Source organism: Phocoena sinus, chromosome 8 (genome assembly GCF_008692025.1).
Source record: "Phocoena sinus isolate mPhoSin1 chromosome 8, mPhoSin1.pri, whole genome shotgun sequence".
NCBI lineage: Eukaryota > Metazoa > Chordata > Mammalia > Artiodactyla > Phocoenidae > Phocoena > Phocoena sinus.
This window is the reverse complement of record NC_045770.1, coordinates 18,934,357-18,950,471: the sequence shown is the minus strand read 5'-3', so window position 1 is coordinate 18,950,471 and position 16,115 is coordinate 18,934,357. Positions and strand designations below refer to the sequence as shown.

Sequence of the window (16,115 nt, the reverse complement as noted above, 5' to 3'; positions counted from 1 at the left end):
TACTGCCCTTCCAATGTTTCCTATATATGCTGCTAATTTAATTTAATTTCTCCTTTTATTTAGTCTGTGATTTTGTTGTTGATTTTTCTCCCTGCCCATTGTTTACATCAGTTTTTAATTTTTTTGTATTTTCCATGTGATCTCCTCCACTTTCCTTTCAACCAATCATGTGCGTGCGTATCATGTGACTTTGTCATGTGGCTTGCATGGTGCTGATGATGTCGTCCACGCTGGTGAACAGAAGGTAAAACTCTTTGTTCTGATTAGTGAAATAAATCTGGGACCACAGCCTGGCACGTAGGGCCCACTCATTTCTTCCTGTCTTGGATTTCCTAAGCAAAGCCATTTGAGAGATTTCCTCTTGTTCTCAATCAATGCAAATCCAGAATGCATCATCCTTCGTAGCCTTTACATGGAAATTTGATGCCATGGCAGCCTTTGGTTTAATGGCTTTTGCTTCAAGAAATTTGGCTACAGTAAAATCACTTTAGCCATGGCAGAATTTGCACCTTTGAATTTTTACCAGATAGCTCATAAACATTATTATTTCCCAGAAAGCAATGTTGCAAGTGAACTTTATAGCACTGTTGTTTAACTTTCGTAGTTCTACAAACCACAGCTGCTCTAAAATGTCACATTTCCATAAAAACATAACATTGCTACAGAGAGAAATGTATCAATCCCAAAGGTTGTATTTGCTCAAAACCAATGAGAGAGTTTCATAAAATTCATGCAGATTGAAGGCTTTCTGAAATGAGAGATTGAAGAATTTGGAATTAGAGCAGTTTGGCTGTGATGGCCGAGGTGTCACTTTTCAAGTGACCCACCTCCCACTCTGGGCAGGAGGGAAGAAAAATCAAAGCAAAAGTCAATTTTTGACAATTACCATGACTGGCGATCCATGTAATCCAGAAGCACACAATTGACCCTTGCAGCAAAGGCAAAAAAAATTATAGCCTAATTAAGCGCACAGGAGTGACAAAATAATTAGTTAATATTGTGACTGTCACAAGCTTTTAAAAACATTTCCTATTTACCATGAAGAGTAAAGGAAGCCTCTGCTCACCACTTCCCCCAGTAAAATCAAACATCCATTCAAACCTACCCTGGGAGTCACATGCGTGACTAACTGAAAATTTGTACTTCACGTCACAACCTGAGACACACGGGCTAAACTGATCACAAAAGCGAAACTAACACCAGTAACCCCACCCCCACCCCGCCCAGGGCGCCCGTGCATGTGAGGGGTCCCCGGCGACCTCGCTTCTCTGAGAGCTGATCGGGCGACATCCACACGAACAAAACCATCGGCCGTTCGTCTCGCATGTGCTCTGTCCCTGGTCTGTCCTGTGTCCCGTGCACCCCACGTGTGTGAGCCCTGTGTGTGCCACCCCTCGCCCTCTGCATTGACACCCTCTGAGGACTTCAGCTCTCTGGGCGTGGCCACCGTGCCCCGGTTTAGTCCCATTTACAACCAGACTCCTGGACAGGGTCTTGGATGGGAGGCATCCTCGTTTCCAAAAATGGAGATGTTTAACATTTACATCGTATGAAATAAAGGAGGGATGTCCCCAAATCAGGAAACCTCCATAGTGCTAAAACCTTGGACCTAGCTTGAAAAATTATCTTAATCTGTGAGTCTTAGGGCAGAGGAAAGAACATTGGGAACCTAGGATTGTATAAACTCCAAGTCCCACACACAAAAAAGTGCGGTTTCATTATTTCCCTGAGGGAGACAAGCTCTTTTCAGACTTGGGGTGACTGCTCAGAGGCTGGACCTTTCTCCTGAAATCTGAACTATACGCAGATATTGGGTTGAAACCCCTTAGTTGCGTCTGTAAAACCAAGTTGGGTCATTTCTGTGCAATGCTGTGATTCAGAATGAAGCGCGAGGTAGAAGCTCATTCACACCTCTGAGGAGAGATCTCTTGCAGACATTTTAAGCAAGGCTAGAAGTGTTTGAAGGTGTTTCCCACAGTTGCCCTAGAAACACACCTTAGCAGCGGTCTTGGCTGTCAGTAGAAAATTTGGCCAGTACTAAAAAAATCACCTCGGGAGCCTGTGGAATTCCGAAGCGTGATCACCCCCTCATCAAACCACCCCTCTCCTGCCATTTGCAAGGGGCAGGCAGAGGACGGTTGCTTACATGAGCAGCAAGCAGCAGGAAATGGCCTTTAATAATAAACCTGAAGGGAGCGGAGAGGCCGGAGCAAATAAGATTTACAGCGGAGAAAAATCTTAGTTAGGGATGGTTCCTCTGGGCATTAGTAAGGGTTTCAGGTGAGCTAAGCCTAATGAAGAGGGTTTAAGTGAACAGTGGGTTGGTTGTATGCCCACAATAGATTAAATCCAGTGTCCACTACCCTCCGCCCCCCCCGCCCCCCCGCCAAATTGCCTACGATGTGATTAACGTATGGCAGGTGTCCGTGCACCTTCTGTATCCATCCAGAAGAAGGGAGATGAACACAGGCATTGAGCACAGCCCAGGGCCACTTGGCCTCTGAGCCCACAGAGCTCTGCAGGGAGGGGTCCATGGCAGGGAAGCTCAGACACCTGGCCCAAGGGCACAGGCATGGGTTTGTTGGAAGTGTAAATTTGAGCCCCTGATGCCAAAGTTTATTTCTGGTATCATGACATCACACAACAGCGGGTCCCGCTTCCTCCATGCCTCCATCAGCTACCGAGGACTCTGCATAAATGGGACTCCCTTCCCACCAGCATGTATGTGATGAGATGCCCCCTGCACCCCCCTGTTCGTGTGCTGCATGTTTGAGCATGGATCCCTCCCCACCCATTTATAATGCTCTTTTTTTCTTTAGCTACTGACACTGACTTGTACTAGGAAATGCTGATTCTGATGAACTAAACTCTTTAACACCCACTCTTCCTTCTTAGATCGAAAACATCACTAACCATCCCTTCCACTGCCCCCTCCTTTATTTTTTACAGCTGTGTGTCTGGATTGCCACGGTCTTTGGCAGGTCAACATAGACTTTTCACCAGGGGTTCTGCTCTAATTGCCTTTATTCCTAAGGATTCCCAGCACTGATGGTTACCAGGATAGAAAGCTAGCATGAAGGGACCGAGGCAGTGATGTATATCAGCCCGGATCCTGTGGGCAGGGACCGCGGGGTTCAGACAGTGCCCGTTTCCCTAGGGTTTACCAGCGTGAGGGCTAAAACCTCCCAGGAGCCTCGTACTTCTTAATAACGAACCTCACGTCCATGAAGTAGCGTTGGAGATGTTCACGCACCCACCTTGTGACCTCGGAGGCAGGAGCCAAGTTCATTGTTGGTGACGGCGGTTATTTCTGTCTTAACTTCCTCAGCCTGGACCAGCCCCCAGACCACGAGCCATACCTCTGTGGCCGTATTTTCTTTTTAGGGTGATGAAACAAAGGTAATTGATCAATGAACCTGTTGGTGTTTTCATGACACCCACGAGAAGGGAATTGGTACTTTTGTGGTTCGGTCTGTCAGAGTTCATTTGTTGCTGTTTAATTCGTCCTCGGTGCTGCCAGGCCTCCCCACCGCCTCTCCCACCGCGCCCCCCCCCCCCGCCCCCAGCACACACTCCCATTCACAATTCCCAAGAAAACTCACGCTGGGAAGATTTGTGGGCTGGATGCCTCCATGAGCCTGGCCGCAGAGAGCCAAGCATCCTTTCTCTGTAGAAGTGGGGGACCTGGCCATGCCCATACCCGCTCGTTCTGTACCCCAGCACTCCCCAGAGCCAGGGACTAGGATGGCAAAGAGTCAGGTCATGCTAGCACAGCAAATCCTTAACAATTAAGAGACAAGCGCTCAGGAGAAAAAGAACGCTTTGCTCCAAAGGCCTGATTTGGGGGAGCGATGCTCGAGACGAATGGATGTCAGTCCAAGCACTGCGGGCTGCTCTTTGGGAGTATTGGAAAACCACCTCAGTCTAGAATAGCCAGGTAGGCTGCCAAAGCGGCATCAGGGAGATGTTGAGGGTCCAGGAGTGTATGTGGCATAGATCACATTCGTCTGTTTGACATTAGGGCTAAGAGGTTGGTCTGAGGAAGGAGAGTTGGTGGTCTAATAACTAAGTCCTGATTCCCTTTGGTAATTTGCTGATCCCATAAGGACCAATCAAACTTCGAACTTCTTGATGTAGTTTTAAATGCTCTTGAATTGGAAACATCAAACAAGCGTCATATCAGAACAGTTTAATCATACATTTTGGACTCTTTAAAACAGTTTCAAATTGCTTATAAGAAATAATCAGTAAAGGGGAACAGGCATTAGGAGAAACAGAACGAACAGTATTTTTAATGCTAGACAATCCTTTTTGGTAGTGAAAGATTCTAATGCAGACCCTACAACCATCTTTGGGTTCTTCTCAGATGCACCAAACCCTGCGTGGGTCCTGATGGGAGAGGAAACAAAGTGGGTGAAGACAGAACCCAGGTCCAGCCTGTCTCAGCCTATTGGCCCCACAGCATTTCATTCAGAACATACAACTCTTGGTCCTGGGGCTTTTTGAGTGAGAAGTAGAATATTGTTTTCCTTCCAGAATTCATAGTTGCTGTTCAAAGGCCCTGGGTTTGCTAGAATTTTTTTTTGTGGAATTCAGATATCCAGCAGTAGTTTTCTGGTCCCAGGGCTTCTGCTGACGAGGAGAAAGACATGAAGCTGACTCTGATTTTAGGGCCAGTAGCACCATAATTACAAAGAAGAACCTGCAATCTACATGGCCAGAAATACACATTTCAATTACGGTTTCTAAGGGGAATTTATAGGACCTGCCAGTAATATTTTTGACTGTATGCGGTCTCTCTGGTACATTCTTTTTTTTTCTTCTTGCATACACGATTTACATGCTTCTAGAAAATACCAGAATTGCCTGCTATTTCATATTTGTTATTGACAAGGTTGATTTTTACGAATACCACTGTTTTAGCCTTTACATAAAATATTTAGGGAAATAAGTTGGACTCGTGGCTGAAGCGAAGCTCAGGGTTTAATTAACCCCAGGGGTTTTCTTCGCGCCACCTGCCGATTGCAAACCAGCATTTACAAATAATTACAATATTGGTTTTGCTGAAATTACCCATAATGATTTCAATCAGAGCAGCCATCTCAGAACAGAGTGTACGCTGGGACCCTCTAAATAATTTCCTCTCTTAATGTGTTCAATAAAGCAGCAAGCCTCCTGAATGCCAGGCCCGTTTCTTTGGTGTCAGCCCCCTCCCTCCTCAGGCGTGGCTGGAACATTCTTTCTGCAGAGAGCTTAGGAAATCGTTTCTTTAACCCCATTTCTAATCTTTAAAAAAAATTCGCTGCCAGTAAACATTTGAAGATGAGTAAGACAATTGATTAAACAAATATTGCTCTTTCCACATCTGTATGTCCTTAGAACAAGTTGCATGGCCATAACGTTGGTCCAGATCTCTCTGATATTAGTTGAATAGGACCATCCTTTAGAAATACTGTCATAGGAAGGGTTAGATTTCTGTACAAGGGCCCCACCGTGCAAAGAATTGAATAATAATTGAATAACTATGTTTTTTCATCTGGCAAACAAAAACTTGTCTTAATCACCTTTGAAACTCGAAAGCCTAATGGACTACCCGGTACTTAGTATGTACGAAATGTGCATTTGATGAATAAATTACCTTTAAAGCACTCTAAATGATATGATATAAAATACTCTAAATTCTATGAGAAAGCAATACACATCAGAGTTACGTGGTAGTCACTCAGCTAAAATGGTGGCAAATTATAGTGTTCTAACTTTTATAAATGTTAGAACTATGTTCTAACTGTGGTATAATTTTTAGTGGTTGCTCTGTGATTCCCGCTGTATTTTTTCTGAAACAAATCCAAAAATAGGACAGCACCTTCATCGGGGCTCTTGGTTTTTGCAGGGATTCCTTGGCGAGATTTTCTTCATATGTTTTTGAAGACGCTTGGGGTCTTTTTTTCAAAGACGGGAATTTTTGGAGATAACTTTTTTTAAAATTGTAGAAAAAATGGGCATCTCTGTGCCTAAGTGATATGGAATTGTTGGTCGTGCGATGCCTCTCCCTAAAATTGACTGAACATCCTAGATTTGGGGTTCTGTGTTTTACAGCATCATGAAAATAGCCAAGGTGTTCTCGATAGCTCACCCTAGCACAGTGACTGTCACAGTGTCACGGTGATACCAGAGTGAGGAGGCGCCCTCGGGAGCATCTGGTATTTTGCGAATGTGGAGACTGAGGCAGTGACCTAGCCAAGGCACTAGACCCCCTGAGCTCCACTGTGGCATCCTTAGCATTCAGTTCTAAAGGGAGCTTCACAACATTGGAGAAAGCCCCTCTTCTAAGTAGACACTCCCCCCAAAGCAGGGTTCAATGTTTTGCGGTATTGATTCAGCCCTGGAGAGGCATACAGCTCAAATCTGAGAGAAGATAGGAAGGAAGGTACAGACAGAGCAGCCCCAGTGGAATAATCTCTATTTCCCTTCCTAGGAGGCCTTGGGGGAAGGACTAGGTCCTTGCTTGGTGAGCGTGTTGGAAGGACAGCTGATACCACCTCCTTCCCTCCTTCTGAAGGCAAAGAGACCGTTAATCCCAGAGTCAGTGTTGCAATTCTGAATACAGAAAGTTATAATGATTAATTAATGTAAGGCTTCATTCAGTCCAGGGTCACCAACGTCCTGTTTCACCTGGGACTAAGGGTTTGTCCATGGTAAAGGACTGCAGTGCTAATGCCTGGAAAGTCACAGGCTAACCAGGACGAGGTGGTCACTCTAACTGAGCAAGAGAGTAGAATTTGTAAAGTTCTGCTGGATCTCCTATTCCGTTGTTCAGCATCGTTGAATCTACACAGACCTCCTTCCCTACTCTAAAATATACTCCACTTTGAATTTCTTTTTGGCACTGGATATCTCTAATGGTATAAGACATAATTGAAATATTATCTACGACTTAGAATGGTCCAGAAGAATTTGAGAAGCGTATGCACCTTGACATTACCTAAACCAAATCTCCAAGTACTTTCCACTGAATAGTTGGTGCTGGTGGCTAGCTAGTGGCGTAAAAGCAGGACAGGTCTTCTCCTGAAGCCCTTTTATCTTTTTGTTTTTCTTTTTCCTTAATTACTCATTGAAGAAAACAAATAATAAGCACAAATTTTAAGCAGACATCCCTCAGACGTTAAGATTACACAGCCTCCCTGTTGTTGCTTTTATGTGTCCCCATGACTGGTACGTGTGCACCAAGATCGCCTCGCGATCCTGTTAATTGAGCTTCCAGGTGGTGTGCGTGCTGCCGACCCAGGCCGAGTAGCAGGGCTCTCGTTAGCTTTGTCTCTGGTTCCTCCTTGTCTCAAAGGGAAAAGTAGGACACTCGGCCACTGTAGGTTCTCAGAGTAGCTGAGTGAGGACAGTGGGCTGGACTGACCTTACCAGCAGCCTTCTCATTAAATTACCAAAGGTACACTGTGGGTGATGAGGCCCAAAGCCTGGTGACAAGCCTCCCCTGGCTCTCCTATCCCATGTCTGTGATTCTGTCTTCCAGAGAACAAGTGAGGACCACCCACCCAGAAGGTAACTCTTTTATAGGCTCTCCAAATTTTCTGTCTGAGGTCATGAAGTAGATACAGAGATGCTTTCCACAGGAAGTACAGGGTTCCCAAGTGTTGTAAATCTTCATTTTAACTCTTTATCACAGACATTCTCTCATCTTATTGCTTTCAACATATGCTAATGAAATAGTTTCTCTTAAAGTCAATCGTCCTCTTCCTGAAGAACCATCCCAGCCCTGGTAGTTTGTCACATACAAGCTCGTCTTTCTTCTCGACCTTGGCTTCAGAGTTGTACTGCAAGGAAAAGAGAAACATTGACTTTTTTCTGCTGAGAAATGCTAAAGACATATTTCCCTCTCTCTCTTCTCACAAATAAAAAGACTTTAATGATCGTTCCATTAATACAAGGTACCAAGGATTATCACTCAGGCTGTTGAGCCGCAAATGCCGGATACTTACAAGAAACTTGCCTGCAGCAACTCGGGCTTTACTTAATCACAACTGGAAACGCGTTATTTTTTTTAATGAATCTAAGTAATAAAATTTAATTCACACAAAGATGGTCACAAGAATGCAGCATCATTCCACCCCAGTTAGGGATTAGACCGCTGGGATGAATCCAGGGGGAAAAAAATGGGCTGTTTTGAAAAATTACTTGATGGGTGTAAGTTTTCTCCTTAAGTGCTTACATTTTCCCATATTTCAGGCTGTTCCTCAAAATGTACCAGGTTCATAAAAGTTAAATCTGTAGTTGTAAGAGCAGCTAAAAGAAAATACAGGCACGTGACAGAATAAAAACCAAAACAACAACAACAAAAAAACCACGTCTCTCTAAAATGGTAAAAGAACTTTGCTACTAGGGAGGGCGGTTTCCCAGAACATTCCCAAAAGGCATTCTCACTTTGGGCTAAGTCTGAGGCATCCAACTGGAATTCAGAGTTTTATATGTATTGCTTTTTAACCATTTGAATTGCTGACAAAGCAAGAGGCCAGCCCCAGCCCATCACTACCTCCCATTCTGTTGGATCCGATTTTCATTTTGTGGATGAAAATGTCATGCGAATTACGTGGCTGTTTCAGGGGAACCCAGTGCACCTAAGCTCGAAGGGCAGATGGGAGAGGATGGAAACTCTATTAAGGTGAACCTGATCAAGCAGGATGACGGCGGCTCCCCGATCCGACACTACCTGGTCAAGTACCGAGCGGTGAGTGGCCTCCTTCCTGGGCGTCACACCACCCCGCAACCCTGACACTTGCCTTCCTGGCGCAGCAGCGTGCAAAGCCCAGGGGGGCGGGGGCGGCCTCTGTGCCTGGCAGGTGGCTCCTGGGTCCGGGTTAGGGTTTTACATTCCAAGATTGACTTGCAGACTTTAGGTCATGTCTACGCTGAGACCATTTTTTTTTTTCAGTCCCCTATTTTATATTTTTTAATTGAAATGTAGTTGATTTACAGCGTTGTGTTAATTACTTCTGTACAGCAAAGTGACTCCATTATACATATATATACATTCTTTTCCTAATACTCTTTTCCATTACGGTTTATCATAGGATATTGAATATGGTCCTCTGTGCTACGTATAGCATGGGTAAACACACTGAGACCATTTTAAAAACCTCTAAAATGATTTTGGTGATGACAAATCCATACCATGATTGATTTTTCTGCTTCCTAAATTTTTCTATGAAGTTATCTTGCCATCACCCAGTACTTTTTGCAAATAACATACTGATATCTAATAATCACACTTGGATAAAGTGTGCGTCATAGGCCAGGCGTGCAGGCCCATGATCGCATGCATTTTCTTCTCCCCAAGAACCCTACGAAGTTGGTCTTAATGATTATCCCCGCTTTACAGAGGAAGTAAGTGAGGCTTATGCAGTCAGTGACCGCATGACTCATACAGCCAGGAAGCCAGGGTTTGAATCCAGGTCTGTGTGCCTGAAGAGACGGGGTCCTTAGCCCCCGGCCTGGGCTGCCTCAGGTCCTAAACCAGCTCCTTCCCTCACCCCACCCCCAGTGCTCGTGCAGCCCACCTGAGCTGTTGTCACCCTGCTGTCCAGCTACCAGTGAGCCTGGCCATAAGCCTTTTCTTCTGGGTTTGCCCACCACCCATCTAAGATTTCTGACATTCCACCTGTCATCCCCGACCCCCAAACTGAAAATCACCCCATTGTGGCTTTTTGGGTTTTTTTGGTTTTAGAATGACCCTTGGCCATTTCCTTCCACAACCAATTGCTGAGAGGTTTAGAGGCAGCATCTGAGCATCGGAAATAGTCTCTCGCTAGGATTTCTTGCCCGTAGAAAATAATGAACTTGAGAGGAGTTTTCTTTCTTCAGATAGCCCCCAAAATAGGCTTTTCCCGGGAAGTTTGACTTACTCCCTCTCTGCCTTTTGATCAGCCCTGCTTGAAGTGCCATGGGAGCCCTAACCCGGTTATGTTTACAGAGAGTCCGCGCGGCACAGAGCCCTCCCGGGCACACGTCTCAGCCGCTGGGCAGCCTGTCAGTCCACTCAGCCCTCTCCTCCTTAACTGTGAAGTCAGGCGCGAGCCTGTTGTTGGAGGAGGAGCCTCAGTTGACTTTCCTAAGGCCCAGCCCAGAGGCACCACCATCTGAGAGGTCCCTGTGGTTTCCTTGCTGTGGAGTAGGATTCAGGGACTGGGCAGGTGGTCCCATGGAGCCCACTGGAAGTGGGCAGTGTAGGGGGAGGATGTTATTATGTGTTGTTATGCTGATGTGGCCCAACAGACATGGGACCCAATTCCAGCTTTACCATTTAGCGGCATGGGACCTGAATAGGTCACCCAGTCTTCCATAATCTCCATTTCTCCATCAATAAAATGGAGAGAGCTTATCAAGCTGTTGTAAAGATTAGTTATAACGTAAGCAAAGAACCTGAAATGTGCCTGACACTTGGAAAACTCTGTACGTGGTAACTGTGATAATCACTGCTATGATGCAGGCTGGGGCTGGAAATATCTCCCTTATGAGGCCACATCAGGTGTCAGTGTTCTAGAAGAGCCGTCCCAGCTGTGCCAGGCAGGCCTGCCTTAAAGAGACAACTGGGGCAAAGCACTGCGATATGTTAGACTTCGACAACCGTAACTGTCCTCTCCCTTCCACCTCAAAATCCTAACATTTGCTGAACATTACTATTATTATATATTATTAATATGTATTACGTAACGTAACGTTTGCTTTATATTCTGGCTCTGTCTTCTGTATGATGTTTGCCAAGGAAAGAAGCCTTTCAGAGAAAGAGGACAAAAACAGCTGAATTTCTTCATTTTAAATTAAAATGGGGTACATGCTGACACGCTCAGGAGCCAACTTAGAGCCATAGCCTGGCTTCCAGTTAGACTCTGAGGACATAAGCACCCCCTTCCAGCATTTCCCCACACTGGTCATGGCCATGACACGAGTGCTATCCCATTCCTAAAGGTATCCCTTTGGCTGGTACAAAGCATTTTTCTGGGAAGACGGCTGGCTTTCCTATAATGTAACTTTTCCTGCAGCCTCAGCCATGGGCTAGACCACCTTCCAGGTGACACTGCTATCATGTTCTGCTCTTCCGGGGAGCAGCCCATCATCCAGTAGACGTGCGTCGATGGCTCCCACCCAGAACAAACTCAGGACAGAACTGGAAAGAACATTTGAGAAAAGAGGGGCACCTATAACTCCAGCTTCGTGCCTGAGATTATGCCCTGGGCAGTGCTCTTCTGAGCTGAGTGTACCTTGCAGGCACTCTGGGCACCTCAGCCTTGGACCTGACAGAAGAATTCACACCTGTGACACCTCCAGCTCCAGTCTCAGAGAGCAGGTCACACTGCATGGAATAGGACAATCCAGTTCAGTGCAGTAGATATGTGTTGAGCTCCCTTCTACGAAAGGCTTTGGGCCCAGAGGCTCTTGGCCACAGCTCGACTGCCCATGTGGCTTGGGGAAGTCACCTGACCTCTCCCTCCCTTCCCCGTCATCAGCTTTAGTAAGGGCCAGGCAAAAGCATTGGCAGGCTTGTTGTATGGATGCAGTGAGAAAATGTGCAGAAAGCCTTTAGTCCAATGCCTGGCATGGAGTGGGTGCTCCATAAATGATCGTTTTTATTTTTAATAAAAGTGGAATCTGTGCAGTGTTCCCATGTCAGGGAGGTGAGTCACACACCTGAGTGTGACCCACATTCTGAAACAGGACAGGAAACACAGCTGTTGGATTACTCTTCTAGGTCGTCCTTAGGCCACGGGCCAGCATTCCAGAGTGTAGCCTGGGTCCCTGCACGCTCTCAAGGTGGTGCACGGGACATTGAAGGGTTGGCCCCATGCCACACTGGCGGTCTGCCGCTGCTTGTATTTGCAGGCAGGCAACGTGGATCTCCTGACCTGCATGATCATTTACCTTTGGGTTTTTCAGGCCGGTTAAGAGTAAAGACCGTGTCCTATCTTTGGTTTTTATTTCTGACTCCCTTATGTTCCTCCTGTTAGCTGGTCTCAGCAGCGATTTCACCTAAAGCTTTCTGGTGTCTTGTATCTTTCTTGCCGGTTTCTCCCAGAAGCTCTCCTCCGAATGGAAACCAGAGATCAGGCTCCCATCTGGCAGTGACCACGTCATGCTCAAGTCCCTGGACTGGAATGCCGAGTACGAGGTCTATGTGGTGGCTGAGAACCAGCAGGGAAAGTCCAAAGCAGCTCACTTTGTGTTCAGGACCTCGGCCCAGCCCACAGCCATCCCAGGTATGACGGCTTTGCTTTCTGTGAGTTTCCCGCTTTGGATTAACGCACAAGTGCCGCACCTCCTGATGTGCCTGAACAGCCCCTGACAGCGCGCTTGCTTACAGCCATCCTCATGATCGGTTGCCACGCAAAGCTTAGTTTTGCTTTGTACCTAGCTGTGCAGTAGGTTGAGATGGACCGGACCCCCAGGAAGGCTTGGCCAAGCCTCCTGAGTGAAGGTCCTGTGTCATTCAGCCTTGGAGAACTGATCATAAGCCAGTCCGTGGGATCCCTCAGATGGGAAAGACCCCAGCTCCAGCCAAGCTTTGGACGCTGGTTGAGGAAGGATCCTTTTTCGAGACCTTATCTGCTATCTACCATTTCATACAAGGACCACGTCACTGTTTCGAAGCACTTTCTATCTGATGCTTGCTTACCTGCACAACTGTGGTCCAAATCTCTTCTCTGTGGGAACCCCAAGAGAAGGGACATATGGTGCCCGGTTAGTTAGTTAAAAATCCTCCCCGCCAAGGGCCTCTCAATTGAAACAAAGATTAAACCGAGCCACTTGAAACAGAACAAGTGGAGAAAGTAGACGCTGGAAACCCCCATCCATGAAAGGCAGGCAGTCCAGTCTGCTAGAGGCCGGGATGGGAGCAGCTCTCCCAGGAGATGCAGATCTGTCTCTAGGGATCCAGGACCAGCTCAAGTGTGGGAATAAAGTGAGAGTTCTGCTTTCTGGCCCAGCTGCCTCGCTTCTGATGGCCAGTCTCCTCAATGACCTGATTCCTCAGAGCAGAAAGAGATCTTCATCGCCCCTCTCTGCTTTTCCAGAGCAGCCATATGCCAACCACAGGCAGGAGAGGTGGGCATACAATATGCCTAGTGGAGGGGTCCCCATAAACGCTCTGCAGTGTCCAAGTATGGTAGGAAGATGCTCCAACCTCCCGGCGGCCTTCGTCTGTCCTCCATTATGCCTGTCCCGTCCAGAGTGCTTGCCCCCAGCTCTCAGCTCAGTGATCACGATTGCTGTTTCCAGAGGGAGAGAGGCCAGAAAGGACATGGGCTACTATGACACAGGGCTGTGTGTGTGGAAGTGCGTTGGTCGAGCAGCAGCAAAGTAAGATCGGTATGTGCTTCCCGATGGTTGGTTGTGCGTGAGTGTGTGTATCTGGTGGATGTGTGTGGGCCCCCAGGGAGTTGGTGGCCATAGATGAGAGGTGTCCATGGTCCTCCCCTCTGCACTGACAGGGAGGCCCCTCAGCATAGGCTAGGGTGGGTGTCTCTCTGCAGGCACTGGTCACATGGTCAGTGATGAAGCCAAGGTATCTGGTTGTGACTGTAAACAATGTTCTCCTCACTGCTTCGTAGGCTGTCCAAATAGAGGTGGCCCTTTCTATTCTCTGCCCCTTCTTTCTCTGCGTTCTTGGGTCAGTTTTTCCCTGGAATTGACAGTCTGGTGGGAGTGTTCAGATCTGCTCGGCTTTTATGGGGCACTCAGGAGATGGGGGAGTGAGAAGCCTTGAGTGATTCCTTTGCAGTGAGACAGATTTCTACGGGCATCTGTTTCCCTGGGTAAGACTTCGTAGGTGGTGATTCCGACACGCTGCGTTCCCAGGCTGGGTACTGCCAGCAGCATCAGCTTCTGGGGTTGGAGAAGTTGGGGCCACTGGGTGTCAGATACAGAAATTCTGGGAAGGCCAGTCCCCCGAGTCCTGCCCACCGGGGTTGTCAGAGTCCTTCTGGCTAATCTCTCAGGCTCCCAGTTAAAGGGGAGGGTTGGAGGGGCTCCTCACCTCCCCAGGAGGGCTTCGGGCTCTACTGCATAGGTTTTAGAAGGAGGTTGCTTGGTTGGACTTCTCTGGGACCTGCGAATAAAACCTCTGAATTACGAGATGTACGTTCACGGTGGAATTCTCTGGTCAGTGGGTGGTTGGAGGTGAGAGGTGCAGAACTGGATTCTCTTTAAGAGCACTATGGGTGGGGGGATTGTACAATAGGAAGAAGAGTCCGATTTATTGCTGAAAAGGTGGCCCCCGTCCTTGCATACAGTTTGCTGTACATACTGCAGTGATCAGATGCATCTCTACCCCAACGTGTAAAAAGCTCTAGAGGCTATAGAAGGCTGTGGGGAGACTCCTGACTGCATCTTAGAGACCTCCCCTTATCAAAGGTAACACTTTCCTAATCAGACTCTTGTATTTGCCTGTGGAGGCTTCTGTTCTCTCACTTTAATTTCATTTGCTCGCTGACCCCTAACCCCTGAATTCACCCCGCTGTGCTGCTTCTGGCCTTGCTGAGCTTAGGGACTGGCCTTATGGTGATAATATGGCACTGAACTCTTCTCTAACCTTTGTCAGTTTAATTTACAAAGTTGAATTAACCTTTGATTCTTGCATTTTCTATATTTGACCTATTTTTTTTTCTTTTTATCTATTTTTTTTCTCTGTTTCTGTCTCTTCCTTCTCTTTCCTCCTTCCCCCTCCCTTTCCTGTGTCTGTCGTCACACATATCACCTTGGACGTCACCGGGACATCCCCACCGCCACATTTGTTTTTAAACACCCACATTTTCTCTGGGGACCCATTGCTTGGCACCTGCAGCGACCTTGGGAGGCTCCACCACGTCCTCCACCTTTGTCTCATTGCTTTTCTCTGCGGTGACTCTTCTCTTGCTCTGTTAGGAACTTGAATGCCAAAAAACTAAATTTGCCTAAGAGCCCGGTTCCTATGAGAATGATCAGTGCCCCCTTTGGAAGGATCTGTCAGGACTGCCATGGCCACACCACCAAGTTGTCTGTGCAAGAGGAAGGTTTGGCAATTGGAAAAAGCTGGACCTCCACACCTATTACCCTTCACAGATACTTTTGTGCCACTTCATAAGGAGTTTGCCCCCTTTTTCATAGCAGTATAAAAATGTTTGGGAGCTCTTCTCTTTACACCCTCTCTCTCTCTCTCTCTCTCTCTCTCTCTCTCTCTCTATATATATATATATATATATATATATATATATAAATATATATAAAAAGAACAACAACAAAAAACCATTACATCAGGTTTACAGAAAAGCTTCTGCACATCTGCTACTGGTTGCATTTCTGGTTCTTACCTGAAAATGATGTAGCAGAGAAGGATTTCTAAGTACTCTCTAAAGCTTGCATCAGATTGTTAAAATCACCCCGTGTCCCCACTGTAACCCTGTGCTCCTCTGCTGCCCTTCAATAAGTAGTTGGCTTCGCTTGCATTTAAGTGCCCCTGGTAAGCCCGCTGCGATTCACCGGAGCATTTTGCTGGCATGATGGGCAAAGTAAGTCCCCCTGTTGCCCATGCAGCGGAAGAACTCGGATTTGTTGAGTATTTTCTGGGGCTGATCCAACATTCTGGGAGGCGCTTTGGTCCTGGTAGTATAACCAGCACCTGACGCTGGCTCTGCGAACAGGGCCAACCTAGGACGTGCTCGGCACCTATGGGCTCTGGAAGGTGCGTGTCTCCCAGTCAGGGTGATACCTGCCGCATGGCTACAGATCAGTCACAGACCTCGTGTCTTGGCGGATGTGGCCCAACAGTGACCCACACTATCACGTAAGCATCGGTCCCCCAGGTTGGAAGCATCCGCTGTGAGCCTGGTGCGAGTCACACCCCCTCCCCACACGTGCTCTGTAGAGCGCGAGGCAGGGCCAGCCCAGAGTGCCCATAAATTGGAACCCAGCCAGCCTGTCATACTGCCCGAGTGCCCCGACCCCCTGTCGGTCAGTGGTTTCAATGACATTTTGAAAATTCTGGTGGAAGCCAGCTGCCCCTCTGCTGTTGAGGGTAGCCCCCGCCATGCCCAGGAGAGGAGGTGAGGTGTGTTTGTTAAAGTTCCCCGTAGAGACTC

General features: G+C 47.2%; 1 protein-coding gene across 9 annotated transcripts in view; it reads left to right on the top strand.

Moving 5' to 3' along the window:
• Nucleotides 1-16,115, top strand: part of NCAM1 (neural cell adhesion molecule 1) — a 325,913-nt gene that overhangs the window by 296,384 nt on the left and 13,414 nt on the right. For 3 of the 9 annotated variants that reach the window (XM_032639641.1, XM_032639644.1, XM_032639642.1), the window contains 2 exons: nt 8,613-8,737; nt 12,080-12,260. In XM_032639641.1, coding sequence (XP_032495532.1) covers nt 8,613-8,737; nt 12,080-12,260 — 306 coding nt within the window. Of the gene's footprint in view, nt 1-8,612; nt 8,738-12,079; nt 12,261-14,842; nt 15,203-16,115 lie in introns of those variants that run through there. The other 6 variants (XM_032639649.1, XM_032639648.1, XM_032639647.1 and 3 more) reach the window with 3 other exon arrangements.